The sequence below is a fragment of the Mirounga leonina genome, unplaced genomic scaffold (assembly GCF_011800145.1).
Source record: "Mirounga leonina isolate KUSES-001 unplaced genomic scaffold, KU_Mleo_1.0 Mir_127, whole genome shotgun sequence".
Taxonomy (NCBI): Eukaryota; Metazoa; Chordata; class Mammalia; order Carnivora; family Phocidae; genus Mirounga; species Mirounga leonina.
Genome location: NW_023270316.1, coordinates 64234014 through 64256269, shown reverse-complemented (window position 1 = coordinate 64256269; position 22256 = coordinate 64234014). Strand labels below are relative to the sequence as shown.

The 22256-nt window shown below is 37.9% G+C and overlaps 1 protein-coding gene across 1 annotated transcript in view; it reads right to left on the bottom strand.

The window, feature by feature from the left end:
• The window catches only part of TRPC4 (transient receptor potential cation channel subfamily C member 4), a 187651-nt gene that overhangs the window by 13476 nt on the left and 151919 nt on the right, over window positions 1–22256 (bottom strand). The window contains exons 6-8 of the mRNA XM_035003505.1: window positions 12019–12332; window positions 4573–4768; window positions 1358–1567 (exon numbers count right to left, since the gene is read on the bottom strand). Coding sequence (XP_034859396.1) covers window positions 1358–1567; window positions 4573–4768; window positions 12019–12332 — 720 coding nt within the window. The remainder of the gene's footprint in view (window positions 1–1357; window positions 1568–4572; window positions 4769–12018; window positions 12333–22256) is intronic.

Below are 22256 nucleotides of genomic sequence, written 5' to 3'. Positions count from 1 at the left end.
TACCTGCTTCTCCTAACCACCTCTCTGTTTGCTATACACTCTTGCCAATCAATTTCTCTTTAGAATTTTTTAGAAGTGTTACTGACAAGACAGCAAAATCAATACCACTGTCAGCAGAGAAAGGCCCATTTGATGCTGATAACAATGCCTAGTAGGCATTGAGGTTAACGGATGAGAAGGATCACTTAGGGCATAGCTAACAATCAAAAACCATGTTAAATAAAATTCAAAACAAATTTAAAAATTTTAGTATGTAACTGGTATTACTTGGTGATTCTAATATAATGGCATATTAGAATAATTACAAAGCAATTTCTCTGAGCAAGTCAAAATGACTAATGAATGGTAGAATATGAATTCTCAAAAGACCACCATGAGAACTGTAAGGAAGAAATGAAGAATAACTTCTTCCATGTCAGTGGTTTGGCTGGAACAAAGTCTTAAGTCCATGTCTCTTCTGATGGAATTGCTTGTAGCCTTGGTTTCCAGAATGAAAGAAATTTCCGAAGGAAGTTTAACTTACAGTATAATAGGAGCATGGCTCTGGGTGGTCCTAACATTTTCAAAAAACCCAACTTCCGGGTATTTAAAATGATTGGGAGTAGGGGCGCCTGGGTGGCTCAGTCGTTAAGCGTCTGCCTTCGGCTCAGGTCATGATCCCAGGGTCCTGGGATCGAGCCCCGCATCGGGCTCCCTGCTCCGCGGGAAGCCTGCTTCTCTCTCTCTCCTGCTGCCCTGCTTGTGTTCCTGCTCTCGCTATCTCTCTCTCTGTCAAATGAATAAATAAAATCTTTAAAAAAATAAATAAAATAAAATAAAATGATTGGGAGTAGAAGCAAAATGTTGAGCATTCGACATATTCTGAAGTCACTGTGCTTGAACATGGCACAACAATTTCAAGTAATAATACCCATTTAATCATTTAGTTGAGAAATTTTTGTCAAACATTATATGCTGTGTAGGAGCTTATGTTGGGCACTAAGAATACAAGATGACTGAAAACAGCCCCCCTTCCTTATAATCCAGAGATAGAAGTAGACGATGAGTAAGCAATGCCACAAATAACCTGAGGTTGCAATTCTGAAATGGGCTAGAAATCAGGGGTACCAAGAGCCAATGTGTTAGTTACCCCAGCCTTGGCTCGTGGGTCCAGGAGAGGCCTGTGTCCGGTGGGGCTCCTATTTAAATAACAGTGACCACCCTCACTGTAGGAACCAGTGTCTTAGACATGGCAGCTGTGTGATAAATAGTCACCAAATGCAACCAGGAAAAACAAAAAGGCTAAAAATACAAAAATATCCAACAAGAAATACAAATATATTCAAATACACAATTTTTTTTAAAAAGTAATACTAACATGCTGTATTCTTACCCCTATTGTTCCAAAACTTTCAGGCTTTCTCCTCATCTTTTTCTTGCACAGGTGTGTCCAGATCCATTTAATCAGGTACCAGAGAGACTTGGGGCTTGGGATGACATTGAAGGGGGTAGGCAGAGTACCTCCTTCTTCGAAATAACTCATCCAAAGCTTTGTTCGAGCGAATTTCCATTCTATATCTGCATGGTCCTGAACGGGAGAAAACGATAACTGCTGACAGGTTTCTTAATTCCTAAGGTGAGATAAACCTCCCAGAGAGCCCGTAACTTGACTTGGAGCAGTTCTTGGAACATTAATTAAATTGCTTACAAAAACAAGGCTGACTCTCAGTGATAGTTATCTAAATATTTCAGATGATGGCTTACCCTGGTAAAGAGTCACAGCAATCTTGTCAGGATTTATCCTTCCTTCTTCCATGAAACAGACATCTAAAATAATTCCATGTTAAAGAGACTGCAGTGATCAGTTTTGACTTGAAGATGAATTTTCCTTTCCTGCACTGTAGGCTTACATTAGCTCAGTTGCACTAGATTCTGGCCACAAACAGGCTTTTATGTCTTACCCAAGGCCTTGAATCCCTGCCTAGGTGAGTGTCACCTGCATGGATGCTCATGGCTTAACTCTCTGGTGTTTCCAGGAGAAGACTTACTTGATATGTTCCTATGTGAATAATTCTTGTCCACCTTTAGGCAACAGACAAAAATTCAAAGAGAAGTTCCTCTAACAAATGTAGAATAGGGCCTCTGACACAGCATTGAACCCTGACATAACCTTGTCCAAAAGGTACCAGATAGGAGTATGGTTAGTGGCTGCCTGTAAGCCTGAGGCTATCCCCCTCATCATTTATCAATCATCCCACTTTATTAATGTCTTGGAAGAACTTAAGAACATTTGTGACAATTAGAGATAGGGCAGCCAGTCCCCTCTTAAATTAGCCACAAATCTGACTAAAGCAGAAAATCTGGGAAGTAGGGGGTGGTAGAAACTGGGCATATACATACATTTTAGGATTTCAAAACCATTCATTTTAACCCATTAATATTAGAAAGAAGAACTCAGATTTTATTTTATTTTTTTTTCTTTTTTTAAAGATTTTATTTATTTATTTGAGAGAGAGAGAATGAGAGACAGAGAGCACGAGAGGGAAGAGGGTCAGAGGGAGAAGCAGACCCCCCGCTGAGCAGGGAGCCCGATGCGGGACTCGATCCCGGGACTCCAGGATCATGACCTGAGCCGAAGGCAGTCGCTTAACCAACTGAGCCACCCAGGCGCCCCAAGAACTCAGATTTTAGAGTAGGAGCAAAACCTTAGACTGTGCTTCATCCTAATATTCCTAAATGGCTGTGTGCTAATGAACGTATGTGTTGTATATACATTTCTACTCTGAGCAATAGAGATTTTCATCTAGACACTGGACAGATTGTGCTTTCAACAGGAATGAGCATATCTAGAAAATGTGTGACCTTCATTGTTGCTTAGCAAATGTTTGATGGGATAGATTGATCAATAGACAGAAACACAGAAGTTGCATCCCCCCCCCATAATCCCCTCTTCCTCTCCTCTATTTCTCCCACCTTCCCTGGCTTTCTTTCTAAACAAGCTTATAGATTCTGCACTAATGAAGAAAAATATATATTGTTTGCTGTAGTCGTGGAGAACGGGAGTCAGTAGAATTGGCTTAAGGTCATGAAAAAGCAGTCACTTCCATAAAGTGTTGGCCCGTGTTTTATAGGATCCAAATTGTATATACAGTTTATATGTAGCTTGATAATTAGAGACTTTCTAATTTTTTTGGAAGGGTGGTCTGGAAAATAAAATCCATGTTTTGCAAATGTTTTGACCAGAGAAATACAGAACTTCTGAAGCAAATACATAGAGACTATCTTAAAAAAATCCATACTTGCAAGATGCTTCAATGAAGCTCCACAAATTCAGATATTCACCTGCAAATCCTAGGAGCTAGGTATATCTGATGCAAATACTTAGTTTGTGAATCAGTAAATAAAAATCATCTATTCTTATGTTTTATGCAGTTTTTCATCTGCCTCCATAAAGACCGTTGAAGTAAAATTCAGAATGCTGCTCCTCAAAATAACAATAACAACATTCCAGTGGTTTAGCAATAGATTCAAAGATGTAATATAATTGTGGCTATTTAAAGAGACAATTATGGTTATAAATTATGCTTATAAAATGCTACTTGTCTCAGGTATAAATATGAAAGACTTAAGTGTACTTCATTCCAGGATGGATTTGTTCTGTCGCTATTGCTAATGGCCACTGACATGTAGGGAAGTTCAAGGAGACAAAGGGCTTTGTCTTTCTTTTCATTGCTGTATTTCTAGTTCCTAGCATAGTACTTGGCAACAGAATAAGTTCTCAGTAAGAACTTGTTGATGGGCGCCTGGGTGGCTCAGTTGGTTGGGCGACTGCCTTCGGCTCAGGTCATGATCCTGGAGTCCTGGGATCGAGTCCTGCATCGGGCTCCCTGCTCAGCGAGGAGCCTGCTTCTCCCTCTGACCCTCCCCCCTCTCATGTACTCTCTCTCATTCTCGCTCTCTCAAGTAAATAAATAAATCTTAAAAAAAAAAAAAAGAACTTGTTGAATGAATAAATAAATGAGTGACTGTTGAATGAATAAATAAACTAACTTGTTTGGATTCTAGAGTCTCAAATAAACATATATGGTACTGTGTACTCTGTTGTAGAATTCAGGGTTACTCCTACATTGCTTTTTCTGGATTTAAGAAACTGAAAATCTTGTGGCTTTTTCCCTTAGACTCCCCTCTAGGCTAGCTTTTTTATCCTTCCAGGCTGGCACGGGTTTGTTTATACCAAGACTGTAAGTTAAATGGTCAGAGACAAAGGAAAATGCAAAGGGCGCTGCATAGAGATGAGCCACTTGTTCATAATTCATCCCTCCCCCAGTGCTTGCCATCGTCAATGACTGCCTGGAAAGATAGATTTCGTTTACTTTATAATCCTCCATAATATGACAAAACTAAATTAGTATGTAGCCAAATATGGTATAATACTGTTTAGAAACTTCAAATTAACCATTGATATTATAATTGTGCTCTGTCTCATCAATAGCCAGTTACAGACTGTTTTCTATGCTAAATAGGATAGAGTATGGTTAGAAACAACACGTTCTAGGGGGAAATGTGGAATTAAAATAAAGTTATTCAACTTACAGCAATGAGTTGGTAAGAGTTATTCATCATAGCTATCAACATGTTGAGTAGGACAACCAGAGAGATGACATTGTATGTCCCAAACATGGTGGCGCCAACAAACTCAGTGAATTCATGCTGTGCTTTGACATTGGTCACATATAAATTGATCAGCCCAAATATGGACCAGAACAGGGACTGAAGCGTCTCAAATAACCTGGAATAAAGATAAAATGACGCTAATAGCTATATTAATAGAACTATTATACTATAAGATATAACAATAGAACTTGATTCCTATTATGTATATTTGCTTAATTTAAAAATTAAACTTAATAAAGGGTATTAAAGAATTACAAAATTAAACTTAATAAAAAGAATTAAAGAAAATTGTTTCCATCATATAGCACAAATCACGTACTTAATTTTCCTAAGAGCTTTGAAAACTATTTAGTTTCCTAGAGGAGAAAATCTGACCCACAGCCTCTTTTTGCATCTCTCCTGAGTTAAGAATGGTATTTGCTTTTTCAAATGGTTGGGAAAAAGAGCTATTTTGTGACATTTGAAAATATTATAAATTCACATTTCAATGTCCATAGTAAAGTTTTATTGAAACACAGCCACAATCATTTATTGATGCATTGTCTATGGTTTCTTTTGTGTTAAAATGGCAGAGGTAAATAGTTGCAACAGAGAACATATGGCCCACATAATCTAAAATATTTACTCTCCTGGGCGCCTGGGTGGCTCAGTTGGTTAAGCGACTGCCTTCGGCTCAGGTCATGATCCTGGAGTCCCGGGATCAAGTCCCGCATCGGGCTCCCTGCTCGGCGGGGAGTCTGCTTCTCCCTCTCCCGCTCCCCACTCTTGTGCTCTTTCTCTCTCTCACTCTCTCTCTCAAATAAATAAATAAAATCTTTTTTAAAAAATAAAATATTTACTCTCCTTTTCACAGAAAACTTGGTAACGAGTGTCATAGGGCATTGATAGTTAATAAATGATACATCCTCAAGCTTAGTCTTTGAAAGATGTCACTTCATTCACATGCTCTTGCTTCTTGGTTGTAGAAGGACTCAAAACAATGTTATCGTTGTGGATTCCCACAATTCCAGTTAAAGTTGTACGTAGTGAATCCTATAAGATGGCAAATGTCAAAATGCTCAGATAACAAAATTTGCTATTCTTTCTATTTCAGGGAACATTTAATTCATTCCCGCCAATGAATGAACTCTGGTGTTTTATTGAAAGTAAAGTTTCCTTAACTTAGTCCAAGAAATGAAATAAGATAAAGAATGTCTGAAACTAAATGAAGAACTGTTTGTTTCAGCAGGACCATTATCTTAGCATAATGTAATAAAATGATAACAGGATTTTTATACTCTTTGACAAATAGTTAAAATAAGACTTTAGTCACATTATATTGTAAAAACAAAAACAAAACTATTCTCATACCTGGCATGGTGACTAAGGAGGTAGGATTTCAGAGGTCAAGTGACCCAAGGAAAGCCAATTCATATGAGGCCAGGGGTTAATGGCATGGACTGATTTGAAAAAGATGAGCCTACACTATCAGATTTCCTCTAGATACAAATTTACCTTAGAAATATCAAGAGAACGAGGTAGTTGCCAAAAGGGGCTGAAATGACAGGAGTTATGATGGAGAGTCCGGGTCATTGGAATTATGAGAAGCCAAAGGTTTGAGACAACAAAAATGAAGGAACAGAGAACTGAAGAGAAATAAGCCAGGTAATAAGCAAACATTGAAGAAGATAGACTTGGAATAGATGACTCAGGTTAACATTGGTTCTCAGAGTAAATGATCTTACGGTCCAGGGCTATGTCATCTCCTGCCCTTCCTGAAGCCAAGCCTTGTTCTAGGTTCTGCCCCTGCTAAGGTCAATCCTTGCCTCAGAGGATCAAAAGGCTATAATCCTGTACATGATTTTTGGACCAAATTCCTGTTACTTGAAATCTTCCATGACTTTCTGGTCTGTATACCTAGGAGAATCTAAGGAGACCTTAATTGGCATTCAGGGCTTCTTTTCTCAAGTTTTTTTTTTTTTTTTTTTTGGTAAACAATTTCATATTATAATTGTTTAATTAAATTTTAATTATAAAATATGTAATTATTTATTGATTTATTTTGCTATAGCTATTCAACAATGGACCAAATTATCATAAAATGATAAGGGGGCTGATCTGACCAACCTCAATCAGACTTTGTCCTGCCAGCAGGGATGTGCATCATGTGAGGAGCTGACCGTGTGTTCTTTAAGGCCAACCCAGATGTCAGATTCTAAAACCATCAGGGAAAGTTTAATCTAATTCATTAGCCCTAGGCAAAGGCTACTCTAAGTTATTCTTTGAAAACTTTCTCAGGAAATAAGTAAATTTGATCCAAGGCCATAAGTTCTTTATTTTTAGTAACTTTAAGGACAATTTCTAAAATTAATGACAGTGTCATTTGGGTTCAATATAAGATAATTTTGTTCTTTCTTTCTAAATGGTGTAAATTCTCACCGTGAATATAGAAATATAATTCAGGTGGTTTCCCCCTGGTATCAATAGCGGTTCAGAGAGAGAGCTAGAAGTTACATAATCTAAGGGCTATAATAAATTATATAAAATGCCACATAAATCCCATAACAGTTACTTTTTTAAATGTTCAGATAAAAAGTGTGATGTAGAATAAATGGATTGCTATGGTTGAACAATACTGATTTGCTTCTGTCTAAATAAGAACTACTAGCTATTAGAGAATATTAGCAAACCCTTCGGCAAAACATTTATTTAGGTTTTTAATTAGAATTTGAAAAGGAGAAAATTCAAAATAAGGTGACATCTTGTGATTAATTCTGGATTTCATTCTTATTTTTCTTTTCTTTTCTTCAGTGAAATGAATCAGAAGTGAGATGTGCAGAATAGCTCCGTTTAAGCAAAATATATTTACTTTTAGATTAATTAAGACCCTAGCATCAAGACCTTAGTATTTCTTATTTATATTATTATGTTAATTATTCATTATATGGACTAAAAAAAAGCAATCTAAGCTAACATTTTAAAGCCACTGCTTCTAGAAATGTTTCCACCATTAGTGATTCCCAAAACTATATGATAGCGAGATTGCCTGTAGATTGAAAAGTCATTAGCTGCAGTACATCTCAGATTGCTTTTATGTGACAACTATTTTCCTAGTTCTTTGGTGAAATAAGGACAGAATGGTTCTGAGGATAATACCACATTTAATTAAATAATACTTAGCATAAAACCGTAGTTGACTAAAACCTGGTAATTCTTACGGGTTGATGCTAAAACATTGCCTTCCTAAAGATAACTTCTTTGTCTCTTGCTCTTTAAAGATATTTCTCAGTTCTATCCTTTGAGATGAAAATGAGGAAACATAAATTAATATAAGACACATCTGATTATTTTATTCTTAGTTTATAAGGAATAATGTAATATTAAAACAAATGAAGTAGGATCTCAGTTGGCCAGTTCCACTTTTGAGGAATATACCTTCAATAAACATAAAAGGGATTTTCTCAATGAGCCAATATCTGTCATAAAGCCCATGCCCATCTCTTCACAGGAGAGTCCCTTAACCAGAGACTACTAATTTAAAATCGTAGGTAGAATAATTTCAGTGACTAAATATTTGGTTTTCTTAGTATCATTCAGTTCTTCCTACATTAAAGAGAAAACAATCTGGAAGCGTGAAAAGAGCAGAAAAAAAGTGTCATTTGCTGGTGGGGAAATTGAAGGAGAGACATAGAAGACACAGACCAGGCAGTGCCCACTGGGAGCTCACAGTCAGCAGGGGATCAGGAAGACATCCTGGAAAAGGCATGTTTGAAGTAGGATTTGGAAGACAGAAGAAAATTTTGCCACTTGGAAAGGGAGAACAAGGACATTCTGTGATGAAAGAAGAATATGACATATTTGGGGATTGACTGGAAAATTTGGGGAGTGGGGAAAGACGGGGCTAGATAAGGAAGCAAGGGGCAGATCATTGAAGGACCTGGTATGTCATGCTAAGGAATTTGGCTGTACCTGGTAAGGAATGAGAAACCATTTAGACTCTTTAAATGGAAGAGTGTCAAGATTTTTGGTTCAGAAAGATCACTCAGGGAACAAGATGGAAGACATATAAAAGAAGGCAGAGGCCAGGAGCAAGGGAACTTTGACTTAGGCATGGGCAGTGAGCAAGGGAAGACGGCTCCAGAATAATGAAGAGCAGGAATAGATGCTATTGACTGCATGGGGAAGGTTTGGGGAGGGAAGGATCTAGTATAAAGCACAAGTTTTTTATTTAAATTTCTGGGTGGGTTGTGATAGTATTGACTAAGAAAGAGCATTGAGGAGGAGGAAGAACAAATTTTTAGACAGACTCTGATGAATTTTCCTTGGGTTTAAATTTTTAGGAGATATGCATGGAAAGGCATCCAAAGGACAGTTGGACTTACAGATCTTAGAGAGAGAGATCTGTGCTAGTGATATGAATATAGGAGTCATTCCTCAAGACGTCTAGGGCCGCATCCATAAGCACAGATGAGTTTTCACAAAGATACTGTAATATGGTGTGAGGATAATCATTAAGGCAAGATCACTATTTAAAAGCAATAACTGAAATATAATTATCAGAGAACAGTGAGAAAAATTGGAGGAGTAAGAGACGAAGTATAAAGACATAGTAACACTGAAGTTAAAGGAAGGCAAGATTTCAAAGTAAAAGTGTTAACAGGCTCACACGTTGCAGACACATTCAATAAGCTTTAGAGAGGTAAGTGTCCCTTGACAGGGGGGATATGGAGACTCTAGGTATTCTCTAGGCTCTAGATATTCTCTAGAGCAGTGTTAGTGGACTGATGGAAGCAGGAGCCAAATTGCAATTGGATGAAGAATGAATAAGAAGAAAACAAGGTATCTTGGTCAGGCTTCTTTTCAGGATTGTTTGGATGAAGGGAAGGAGGGTGATGGGGTGGAGGCTAATGGGGAAACACAGGGCTCAGAGTTTCAGCTTACGTTTGCACCCTGAATGGAAGGAGTAACAGAGAGGAACCAGGGAGATCTAGGTGGGAGATAATGCTCTGTTACTACTGATAATGATAAACAGATGTAAAGTAGCTAGCTTTTTTTTTTTTAAATCATATTCTATGGCAGGCACTGTATTTGGCACTTTACATGAAGTATTATGTTTTTTCATCCTCAAATGGAATAAGATCTCTGAGATAGTGGATAGTAAAAAAAAAAAATAGAAATTTATGGAGTAATATAAATTATAAAAAGAAATTAGAAAAAGAAAATCGAAGACCAACAAAGGCAAAGAAATAAGCTGTAGAGAGCATTGCTAGACATCCTCTTGCAGTGACTGGACCCATTATACTGAAACAGGGTCATCAAGGGACAGGTAACTTTTGCCTGCCTCAGACATTCTATACATTCTAGTGCATTAATTATACCAAGAATTATTGCTTGCAGATTTACATTCCATGATCTGGAAAAAAAATACAGGTAGAATACCTGATTTATTTGGGCTGAATGATTTGGGTCTATAATATTTGAGATATGCAATTATCTGTTGCTTTTCATGATAACAGAGGAGACCTTTGGCATGGGTACACTAAAATAATACCATGCAATTCAATACATTTGCTTCTAGAATGCAGTTTATACTAGAAACTTTGCCTCAGACTTCCATAGCGAGGGAACTTCTTGGACAGAGTAAAATTTGTTCATAATATGTAATCATTTACCACAAAACCAGTAAAAGGGCACTGTGATTCCTGGGAACTTAGGGATCATACATGAGGATGGGGTTAACTGCGGATGATTCAGATGTCTGAGAAGAGGCTGAGTCTTGGAACCAGAACTGTTTCCTGAATGAAACACAACCTGGGAGGTCACTCAGTTTGAGGTGCTGCGTGGAAGTTCTTCCACCGAAGCAGAAGGATACGGCAATGCATGTAAATGGGGCGGGGGGTGGGGTGGTGGGTGGGTCCTGGCCAGCGGTTTGCATCAGGGCACGCAGGACAAAGTAACAAGGGAGTTGGGAAAGCTGGGGGGAGCAGAAGGGCTCTCCATCAGAAATCAAGAAAGACAGCAGACAGTATCCAGGATGTTTGTAAGAGGCCGCATTCTAGTCCATGAAGCTGGGGGTTGGTGGGATCTGACCATTGTAAATCCCTCGTCTCAGTTGCCAGGAGCAAATTGCCACGACGAGGAGCACAAACAAGTGGGGAAAGATTGAGTTCAGATATCAACACAGACAAAATCCAGGGCCATGCTAGTCGCAAGGATGTTGCCTCAAGGGGTTTCACTGAATCCCTCCTGTCCAGGGTCAGATAAGGCACGAGGAAGATGACAAGGCTGGTCAGTCTGGAGAACTCCGGGCTGAGAGCAAGGGATGAAAGGACAAGGGGAAGCTGCGATGACCTTTGGTTCCCTCTATGACTCAGGATTTGTATCAAATCTATTTCTGAAAGGATCTGAGGCACCTAAGGCTGAGATTAAATTTTATGTGCAAAGAAGCAGATGTGGGTTAATTAAAATGGTGTTTTAAATGTTGGGATCAAAGATAAAACAGATACAGAAGTGAATCAACACGAATACTGTAGCCATAAATGACTTAGTTTATATGAAGGTATTGGTTTTTTTCCTACTTGAGAAATTATTGCACTTTCTTATTTAACATGAAATTCTACAACGGCCAATGAACAGGGTCTGATTTTTAGTCACCTACAAAATGACCATGTATTCACTTGCAGGTGTTGTGTAGAGGAACATGACCTAACTTCTTCTGCTAATTAACTGTTTATCACAGTTGTCTGGTGATCACAGTAGGAAGGAAACCGACACAGGTGTGCAGACTGTGTGAGCATCAGTCACGGGCCCAGGAACCTCTGCTGTCAGCAAACCTGCCTGAGAATGACCAGAGGTTGGCACTGAGCGAGGCCTATTGCCCATCAGGTGTAAGGGCACAGGGAGTTTTGTGTGCATAATTATAGGGGCCTAGGTTAGCCTGGGGTTCCTATTTTGGATTATTTCTCCATGCTTAGATGTTTTTTGTGCAGGGAATTAGAGAGTGAAAGAACATGTAAAGGGACTTTCCTATCTGAAAAACACAGAAAGCTCGAGAAGTACTTGAATTTTCTCACACGATTGGCTTTACGTATATTCTATCAGAGGTTTCCCCTTTATTTCACATTTTAAAACCGAGTATATAGATTCCCTTTATATGAGGTCATTTAAAAAATCATTTTACTAAGACTTAAAATAAATGTACTGGATATATATATGTATATATATATTTTTTAATGTCAGAGGATCCATTCGTTCAAAGGCACGTTAATTCTGTTTTCTGCATTAAGCACAATTTTCTTTGCAACCACTTGTCATGGCTCAAATTCATAATGTAATACCCTCTGAATTCTGCACAACGTTACCAATAAAAACGTCTGTTCGACTTACGTTGAAAATGCATTATTCTGCTTTTCACATCGTATGCCTTTACAGCTTAACCCTTTTGTTTCTTCATAATAGAAATACAATTGATTTAGGCCATTTGCAAATGCTAGCAACACAAGGCAGTATATGAATAGAAACTTCAAAATGTCCAGGAGCATTCTTCCCAGAGATATTTGCAGAGGCCCCAGGTGAGAATTGGCAGTAAACAGAGAGATCAGGCGCAAGGAACTGAAGATGTTTGCGATGGCAAATAAAGCTTCAGCCACCAGAGTGGGATGCCACATGTCCCAAGATTCTCGTGGATTAAGTGCACTGTACTGGAGAAAAAAGAGAAACACAGAGAACATAAAACAAACGCATACATATGACTATGTCAAGTTCAGGTCAGAATGCTTTTGCAGGTAGATCCAGCACAGTGACCTGTTGTCCTTTATGATGGTGGCAGCGATGTTCATCTACACAAAAATAAAAGTTTATTAAAGACTTTTATAATTTATAAGCTTTAATCAAAGTGGCCTTCCTGGTCTGTCCTTGTCATTTGTAGTACTTGTTAATATGTGAATTACATCTGACCTTGACCTTTCCGATTGACTTTAAAAAAAGAAAAGAAAATGTTACATAGAAAAAAAAGCTGATTTTATATGGGGAAAAGACAGCAACATGATAACAAAGAAAGCTACGTTATAGAGGAAAACTACTAAATTTTGAACAAAATTATCAATGGTTTTACTTACTGTATTTGACACATTTGCCTAGTCTAGATGAATGCATGTGGGATACAAATTACAAATAAATGAGTGGAAAGTACTGGTCCATTGCCCTGGAATAGTAATGACCAATATGGGCATAACTGTCGGTGCTTCGTATCTGTTATATCCTAAATGCAGATAAAACCCAACTTGGAAATCATCCTGGAAGTCAATGAGTTGTTAATTTTTTTATATTTAATATGTAAAACATATGATATTTATTTGAACATTCCTTAATTAGATAAAATATGTGATTTGAGAGAAATATTTGCTATTTTATTAAGCTTTGATGAGCAATCATTTAAAAAGTAAGACCAGGGGCGCCAGGGTGGCTCAGTCAGTTAAGCGTCTGCCTTCGGCTCAGGTCATGATCCCAGGGTCCTGGGATGAAGCCCCGCATTGGGCTCCCTGCTCCTCGGGAAGCCTGCTTCTCCCTCTCCCACTCCCCCTTCTTGTGTTCCCTCTCTCGCTGTGTCTCTCTGTCAAATAAATAAATATAATCTTTTTTTTTTTTTAAAGATTTTATTTATTTATTTGACAGCGAGAGAGGGAACACAAGCAGGGGGAGTGGGAGAGGGAGAAGCAGGCTCCCCGCAGAGCAAGGAGCCTGATGCAGGGCTCAATCCCAGGACCCTGGGAACATGACCTGAGCCGAAGGCAGACGCTTAACTGACTGAGCCACCCAGGCGCCCCAATAAATATAATCTTTAAAAAAATAAATAAATCAAAAGTAAGACTAAGTTAATTAAAATGCCAGCTTTGAATTATCTCGACACTGAGCTATATAAAGGGCAAAATGAAATTTATCCTTTATATTACTGAAGTAAATTTATATCCTTTTCAAAAAAAAGGATCGAATATGCTCTTTGAAATACTGTGTTACAAAAATCTATAATTAGGGATGCCTGGGTGGCTCAGTCGTTAAGCATCTGCCTTCGGCTCAGGTCATGATCCCAGGATCCTGGGATCTAGCCCCACATCGGGCTCCCTGCTCTGCGGGGAGCCTGCTTCTCCCTCTCCCCCCCGCCCCGCTTGTGTTCCCTCTCTCGCTGGTCTCTCTCTGTCAAATAAATAAATAAAATCTTTAAAAAATAAATAAATAAAATAAAAAAATCTATAATTAAACCTGTGTAGGAATCAAACAATAAATTGAATTGCCTTCTTCATACACATCCCTAAAAAATATGTCTAGACAACTGAATCTTTTTCCTAATAATCATGTTAGAAAAAACAGTTCTTCTTCTGTATAAGTCCCATCAGAATATCAGAATATTGCGCGCCTGTGTGGCTCAGTTGGTTAGGCGACTGCCTTCAGCTCAGGTCATGATCCTGGAGCCCCGGGATCGAATGCTGCATCGAGTCTGTTTCTCCCTCTGACCCTCCCCGCTCTCATGCTCTCTCTCTGTCTCATTCTTTCTCTCTCAAATAAATAAATAAAATCTTTAAAAAAAAAAAGAATATCAGAATATTTCCATTCTTTTTATATTGCATTTTATACCAAAGACCTCTACAAATGTTAATTAATTCTCTTGAAACTAATAGATCGTATTTTTTTAATCTCGCTGGGGAGAAAATACATCACAAGCGTCTGATTTTGTTTAACACTCAGACTCTTGCTTGAGTGATAATTTAAAACAATCAAGTTTGAGGTAGAGGGAAATTATTTTCTATTTTTAAATGCTGATAACTGTTCTTGAACATTGCTAAATTCACCATAAAATAGCTAATCACTGAAGATGCATAAACACATAAAAACATTATTTTTTATCCATTATAACAGATATCAAAGCGAGGGTTTGTGGTATCAACTACTATCTAATTCTCTTCTCTTGGTCACCCCATATAAAATGCACCTTTTCCTTCAAAGACTAAGATCACCTTCACTTTTTATTCACTTCTCTTGAAAGACATGTTTAGGTAGAGAACATCCCCTCTGCCCCCCATTGATGGCTAATTCTATATTTCTCTTTCTCCGCTAAGCAAATATGGCTTAGGACTATATCTCAAGATGTACAAAATATGACACAGTAAGCATTCTTAACGATGTGACTGTTGGAATTCCTCCTAACATTTAACACAATGGTGCATGCAATGGGTACCCAAGAAACATTTTCTTCCATTGAATACTTATTGTCCACAGAGGATGGGAGGGACACCTAATCATAAAAATGCTCGAAGAGTGCTGTGGGAATAGAGAAGAGAAAGTGATAAATTCCATCTGGGGCTGATGGGGTCGGAAATGAACAGAGATTACATGCTGTTCAAGCTTTAAGGGTTATTTGATATTATCCAATCTCCCGGAGATGCTGATCCATGTTCTAGCTCTTGCAGGCAGTTGGGGGCAGTGGGATATAGACTCCATCATCACAGGGTGACGTGGTACTTTAGATTCCCTTCTTTGCAAACTGTCTCAGCTAGGACTAGCAAAATCAAGAGGAAGGCTTTCCATTTTACAGATCACGAGATGCTAGATTCTGCCCTGGTCTAGTTACCCAAGTCTGCTTCAAAGTCTAGCATTTCTGGTAATTGTTGGGAAACAATGTGAATATGTTCACATTCATGCATGGGCAGGGCTTCCGGAGCAAAACATGGCATGGCTGTTAAAAGATGTCTGAATGGCAAATAAGCCTGGGAAGTTAAATATAGAGACTTTCTGAGAGATTTGGAAACATCTCCCCTGGAGCCATCTGCTTAGATTCTAAGGATAATAAAACTAGGGACCTTTGCCTCCCCTAAGAGAGTTTATTTACTTTAGAAAGTTAAGGTCTTTCTCTTTCTCTGGTGCCCAGCTGCACTATACCAGCTCTGAGATTCCGATTTTCCCAGTTCCCCTCCTGTGGTACCAGCTCCTGTATGCAAAGGGTACAGCAGGCTCTCATCTGTTGCCCTGTGGGGAACTGGAGGGTGGGGGACCAATGTGAAGATTGTTATGTAAGTCAATAATTGGTCTGTTCTCTGATCCAGAAATCTCATCTTCTGTCAGGATTCAATAGAGATACAAACATTTAGTAATTATCTCTTGATGTCATTCTTTGAAGGTTTGCTTTTTAATTTTTCTCCTGTCCTTCACGTATATATTTCACTTTGGTTTTTAAACATAGGCATGGATTTTACAGAGCAATTTTTAAAATTCTTACAAACTTCAGCGTTCTTTGAACTTGGAGAGAAAAACTGTAATTCTTCAGTTTTAAATGTATTTTCCAAACCCTATTGTTAGGTATTAAAAGCTTAACTTGAATTTACAATTTCTCGTTGGCTCTGTTTTCTAAAACTTCTTCACAGAATCTATGTTCATTTTTTAATCTCTGCATGTCTGCCTCCGGCCATTCGTGATGCCGCTTCTCGGGATCCCTTGCCGGTCACTCTTTCTCACTTGCTCCTTAAATACTGACTTTGCTTCACAAGCCTCTTCTCCTTCTGTCTACTCCCCCTGCAGGTTTTCAGTGATCTCAGCTGTCTGCTATGGGCTGATGACGCCCAGTCCTCCAACTCCAGCCGGACGTCTCCCTTTACGGTCATATTCTCTATTCTATTGCCTCATTTACGTGTCCACACAGATATCTCCCAGGCATCTCACCCCACAGGCCAGAATTGGGACTCATGATCTGTTCCTCCTCAAACTCTCTCTCCATTTATGCTCCCTGATCTTAGTGAGTGGCAGCAAATCACCCAAAGCAGAATTTGAGGTTGAGAGTCTTCATTGGTATCCTCACTGGTTAGAAAAGATCCTCTGGAGATGCCTGGGTGGCTTAGTCAGTTAAGTGTCTGCCTTTGGCTCAGGTCAGGATCCCGGGGTCTTGGGATCGAGCCCTATGTCAGGCTCCTTGCTCAGAGAGGAGGCTGCTTCCCTCTGCCTGCCACTCCCCCTGCTTGTGCTCTCTCTCTCTTTCTTAAAATAAATAAATAAAACCTTAAAAAAAGATTCCCCTATTTCCCTCAGAAATTATTATAATAGCCTCCTAATTGCTCTACCTACACTGGACCTTATTTCTATAATCACCTGTTTCCTCCAGAATCATCGTTTAAAAAGGCCAGACTACCTCATATCTTGTTTCATGTTCTCCAAGGATTCTGCGATGTTCTTGAGATGAAATTCGTTTTCCAACATGTCACATGAAGCCTCTGGAATCTGGGTCCTGACTTCTTTTTGAGATTGACCTGCCGTTTGCACTGTTTGGTACTTAATGCTCTGGCTCAAACCTTTAGTACTGGTCATTCCCCAAATTACTTCACATTCTCACCAAAATTCCTTTCTATGAATATCAGTCTCTTTGTCTAGAATGGATTTAAGTTCTAATTATTTTGATTCTTCAGCTGTTAGTTATTCATTAAATATATGCTGAGTGCCTACTCTGTGTTAGACACCATCTTCAGGGTTCCCAGTGGTAAGCAAATAAAATACAGTTTATGTCATATGAGCTTATTATATAGTGAAAAAACAGCCATTAAATAAAAAATGCTCATTGTTCCCTTGACAGGTACTCTTTGACCACAGAGGAGTGGACACTAGGGTCCTGTTGACCGGAGCTGGTATTTCCATGTCATAGAATAATCCTTGAAAGGAAAAGACCAAGTATGTTATTACACTTGAATTAAAATAATTAATTTTTAAAAAAAGGTAAGAGAAAGATCACGAGCTACTGTATACCTTGAAGCCTTCCTAGGGCCATCAATTCCTGCCTTCCTCTTTCTTTCAAGTATTTGCTTTTCAGTAAAATATACTACACTATGGTTTTGCTCTATGCCTGCATTTTTACTCAGATTTTTTTTTAAAGAGACTCACTCATTGCACACCTCTATAAGAGAATATTCAACCTTGGATTACCTGTCAGTTTCCCATGGAGGGAGCTCTGTCTAATGCGTTTTAGGAACTGGGCATCTAATAGAGTGTTTCAGAGATGATAGGAAGTCGAAAAGCTTTCTAGGGTGAAGAATCATAGACATATTCAAATGCATGGTTGTTGGAAAAGATGAATCATTTGTAGAAATGTGAGTATCTTAACATAGCTGGAATATGGAGAGTTTGGGGATAGTGATGACTCTAAGAGGAAGCTGGAGCCAGGTCAGGAATATCTTAGCAGAAGTGTTAAGAGAGGAAGATGAACTGAATCATGATACTGGTTTATTTATATCCTCTATAGTCTCTGATGCATACTTAGAAAACTCAAGCAATCAATAAGCATGAATAAAAAATTAAATTGATACAAAATGAAAATATTTGCCATATGAGAGTAAACAGAAAATGTGTATTGGTTTTAATGTTTGATTTCTATGGTGAAAACCTTTCCCATTCTACAAATTGGTTAAATAATGAAGTAGTGAAAGACAATAATAAGGCATAGGATTTTCTCCTGTGATAGATAATACTAAATTAAACATTTAGGATTTAAATCTCTACAGAGCTCTGTGCTATAAGATTAAAGAATATTTAGTGAAAATTCCCTAATTTGGAGAGTTCATTGCAGTTACAACATTTGTGAAATGGAAACAATATTTGCCTTTTGTCTAGCTGATAAGCATAGGAGAGTTCAATGAGGTATTTACTCAGAAATATTTAGAAGAAAGGTACTATGAACAATTCCATCATGACTGTTAAAATAAATGTTCTTATCCATAATGATTTTAATTTTTGAAATATTATTTATATCACACAGTGGAATAGGCGTAAGAATTTAATCATTACTGCCAAATGACTAAAGATAAATATGAGACAAGTTGTACATATAGAAAAGGACGGGGTAATATTTACGAGAAAACCAGTCCTAATGAAGATAAAGTAACATTTTATAAGCGTGCCCAGGCATCAACAAGCTCTGGATTAACTAATATTTCATATGTAGTGAGAAGAGGAAATGGTCAACAAACTTCTTCAAGGATTAAGAGCAAATGAAAAAAAAAAAAAAAACGCTTACAATTCATGAGCTGTGAAATGTCCATGAATCAAGGTATTTAAGGAACTACCTCAAAGCCTTTCATGTAAGGAGGAGAATAGTGAAGTCACATATACTTTTGTACTGTCTTTGGCTGTACGATATAATGCTATTGTGTGGTACATAAAAATTAGAAACAATACCGAGTGTTTATATTAAGCTCTACTTATGACATTAAATGTGTTTGTTAATGTAATCCTTGCAAACATTCTATAGGTGATTATTAGTGTCATTTTACACATGAGAAAGTTGAGGTATAGATTAAGTAACTTGTCCCAAATCACACAGGTAGGAAGTGGTAAAAGTGGTACTCAGATCAAGTACAGATCAGAGCTCAACCCATGGCCTTAGTTAGAAAGACCCTTTGGTGTGTGTGTGTGTGTGTGTGTGTGTGTGTGTGTGTGTTTAAAATCACCTCTAGGTGAATAAATTACAAAAGGATAAATCAATTAAGCAAGTGTGGCCCTTCTGCCAGATCTATTCTAAAAGTTTCTCCCCTTGGATAAATCAGTTTCTGAAAGGTTTCCCTTTTGGGGAATGACAGGGTTTTTTTTGGTCTGGGTCCATGGCTTGGCTGAAAAGACCTAGGGTTGGATTTTTGCTCCCATTTATGCACCTTTGGACTGGAGGTAGAACCTGTACAATCCTACAAAGATCTGAGTTATAACTCCCTGTTAATTTTGCCTGCCCCAGAATAGGCAAACTATTTACCAGGAAGCAGCATCAGGGGATTCCATCTACCTCATGTTTCATAATTAATAAATCACCAATTTTGTGGCTCTTCTTTCCTAATTTTTGTTTTCAAATCCAGCCCTCCAACAGCTTCCCCTATGTTCATTTCTCTACTTCAGGCATTCATTATCATTTGACTAGTTCTCTGCTCACATCTCATTAATGCCCCTCTTTATTAATAGAGCAAATCCCACATTCTATAGCAGAATGTGAAAAGTCTTTCTTATCCTCTCCTCTCCCCAGTTTACTGGATCATTTCTCTTAGATATCGGCCTCCTTTATACACTCAGACTTTTTTGCACATTGTGCCTTTTCTCTCTGGAATGCTCACGCACATTCACGAACCCAATGGATGCCCACCGGCTCTGTCTTCCAGGACACCTCCAGGAGAGTTTAGTTCCTTCTTTGTGCTACCTCAGTCCCTGTTGTAGAGTTTATTGTATGGGAAGGTTCTGAAACTGATCTGCATGTCACTTTCCTCCACCTGAGTGTGAACTGGTTGAAGGCAGGGGATTTATCCCAGGCATCTTTGCACTCTCAGAAAACAGATGAAATCCTGGTTTGTTAGTGTGCTGCCAGAAATGCTTACTGATTGATTCACATAATGGTTGTTTGCCTTATTTACAGCACAGTCTATTTTTGTACACAAATATGGCATCTTTTCCAGAAATAGTAACTTACAAATTAACTAAAAATTAGCATGAAAAATTGAATGATAAATAAAAAAGAAGGTAAGGAAGGGTGAGTCAACAAGTCGGCATTCCAGGCTCCCAAAGTAAGTGTTCTTTTGATTATTCTCATCATTCAACAGGTAATAACACTGGGGCCGACATTAAATAACTTGCCCCAAATCATACAGGTTTCACGTGGTAAAGGCGAGTGTGAATCCAGAGCTCAAACTTTTTTCAACTGACATAAAGTAAATGAAGGGACATAATAAAGACATTTAAAAAGGCAAGTCCAATGGGCTCATAGTATATGAAGAAGGAGGAGGGCATAGGAGTAAAAGAGAAAGAAGAAAAATTAATAATGCATGTTTATTCTATAGCAGGCACTTTAATTATGTCAGCTTATTTGCTGCTCATACCAACAGCACAAGGTAAAAATTATTAGTCTCCTTATTTTATAGATGCGGCACAGAGAGGCAGAGAAACAGGTCAATTTCAGATAACTAGTAAGTGATGGAGGAAGGAAGTGAGCCCAGAAAACACTACCCACCAAACTCCCCCCCCCCGCAACTCAAGTTTTAGTCATACAAACTAATCACTCAGAAAGAACATTCCACACTTTACATTTACAATCATAGCTGAAATCCTATGACCACAGTGCATAAACAAACTGTATTTCTTGAGATTCCATGTTATTTACATCATTGTCATCTGAGGTAATTCCTGTGCCTTTCCATCTCCTCTTTACCCCTTTACCCCTTTACTCCTTCTTCATCACATGGGGTGGGTGAGTTGAATTTTAAACATAATTTTTCCTTGTTGTAGTATAAGGGAGAATGTTTACATTTTAATATTAAAATAGATGTTGCATATGAAGAACTTACAACTTTTTAAGAAAATTCAAATTCCGTACCTAAAACTGAGACAAAAAAATCCACAAGTATTCATTAATTTATGTAACTGTACCCACCACATACCAGAGTTCTTATATTAAATGTATACTAAATGTATATTAAATGTCCATATATTAAAATGTATATGTACTATATGTAAACACCATATAAATGTAATATATAAAAATATTCTGTATCTTAATATAAATATTGTATATAAAATATGAGAAGTTCTTTTTGATATCAATCTCATACTTCTCTTAGCTGTTGAACAGAATTATACAGTCCAGTATCATTCAATGTGTCTTCCTTAGATCAGCTACAACAGCATCGTCTGATGAATTTGGTACAAATGCAAATTTAGGATCCTCCCTAATATTCCTACTTTAGAGTTTCTGGGGATGGAGAAAGGGAATCGCCTTCCAGGTGATTCTTTTGCACTTGAAAGTTTGAGAACGGCTACAGTCCTATAACACCAGAATTTTATATTCGTATGGGGCCACAAAAAAAGCAGATATATTACTTTCTCATAGAGAGATGGATAAAACAACTTTATAGATATACTTAAGGATCATTACAAAGAAAATAGGAATTGGACAGATATACACTTAACAAGAGACTGCCCATCTCCTACATAGATGCATAACATCCTTGGTTAAGACAGTACCTTCTGCTCTCTTAAGGTCGTCAAGGGCATTAACCTCAATGCAGGTAGGAAAAATTACCAAATTATCATTTTATTCTTAAAATATAGCTTGCTTTACGTGAAATTGGTAGGCAATGTTCTTTCCTAATGTTTTGGTGAGTGCTGGCAACATTTTAACTGAACAAATTCTAGAAACTATGGCCTTTCCAACTTTGGGCATTTTTGACCCTGACAGAACTGAATACTGCACTAAGATACTCAGGCGGCTATTTTAAGAACTAGACGAAATGGACATGAGTTCACCTACATGGTAGTATTTTCTAGATCAGATCGTTAAATTGCATGAATTATTCATGTAAAGCCCAATTAGACACTCTTTATTTTTTACTAATACAGTAATCATTTTGAAATAATTTTTTTAAAAAAGGAGAGGAAAGGAAAGAGGGAAAAAGAAAGGCAATAAGGAGATAATACTTTGGTTTGAAAAATATCCCCCAAAGTACAAAATAATAATTTTAAATGACATTTGTCACTGCAGAGCAAAAATGTTTTACATAAATTCTGTGGTTTGGAAAAGACTGATATTGTACAAAATCTGGGGGAGTGATGGGTGTATGAGATTT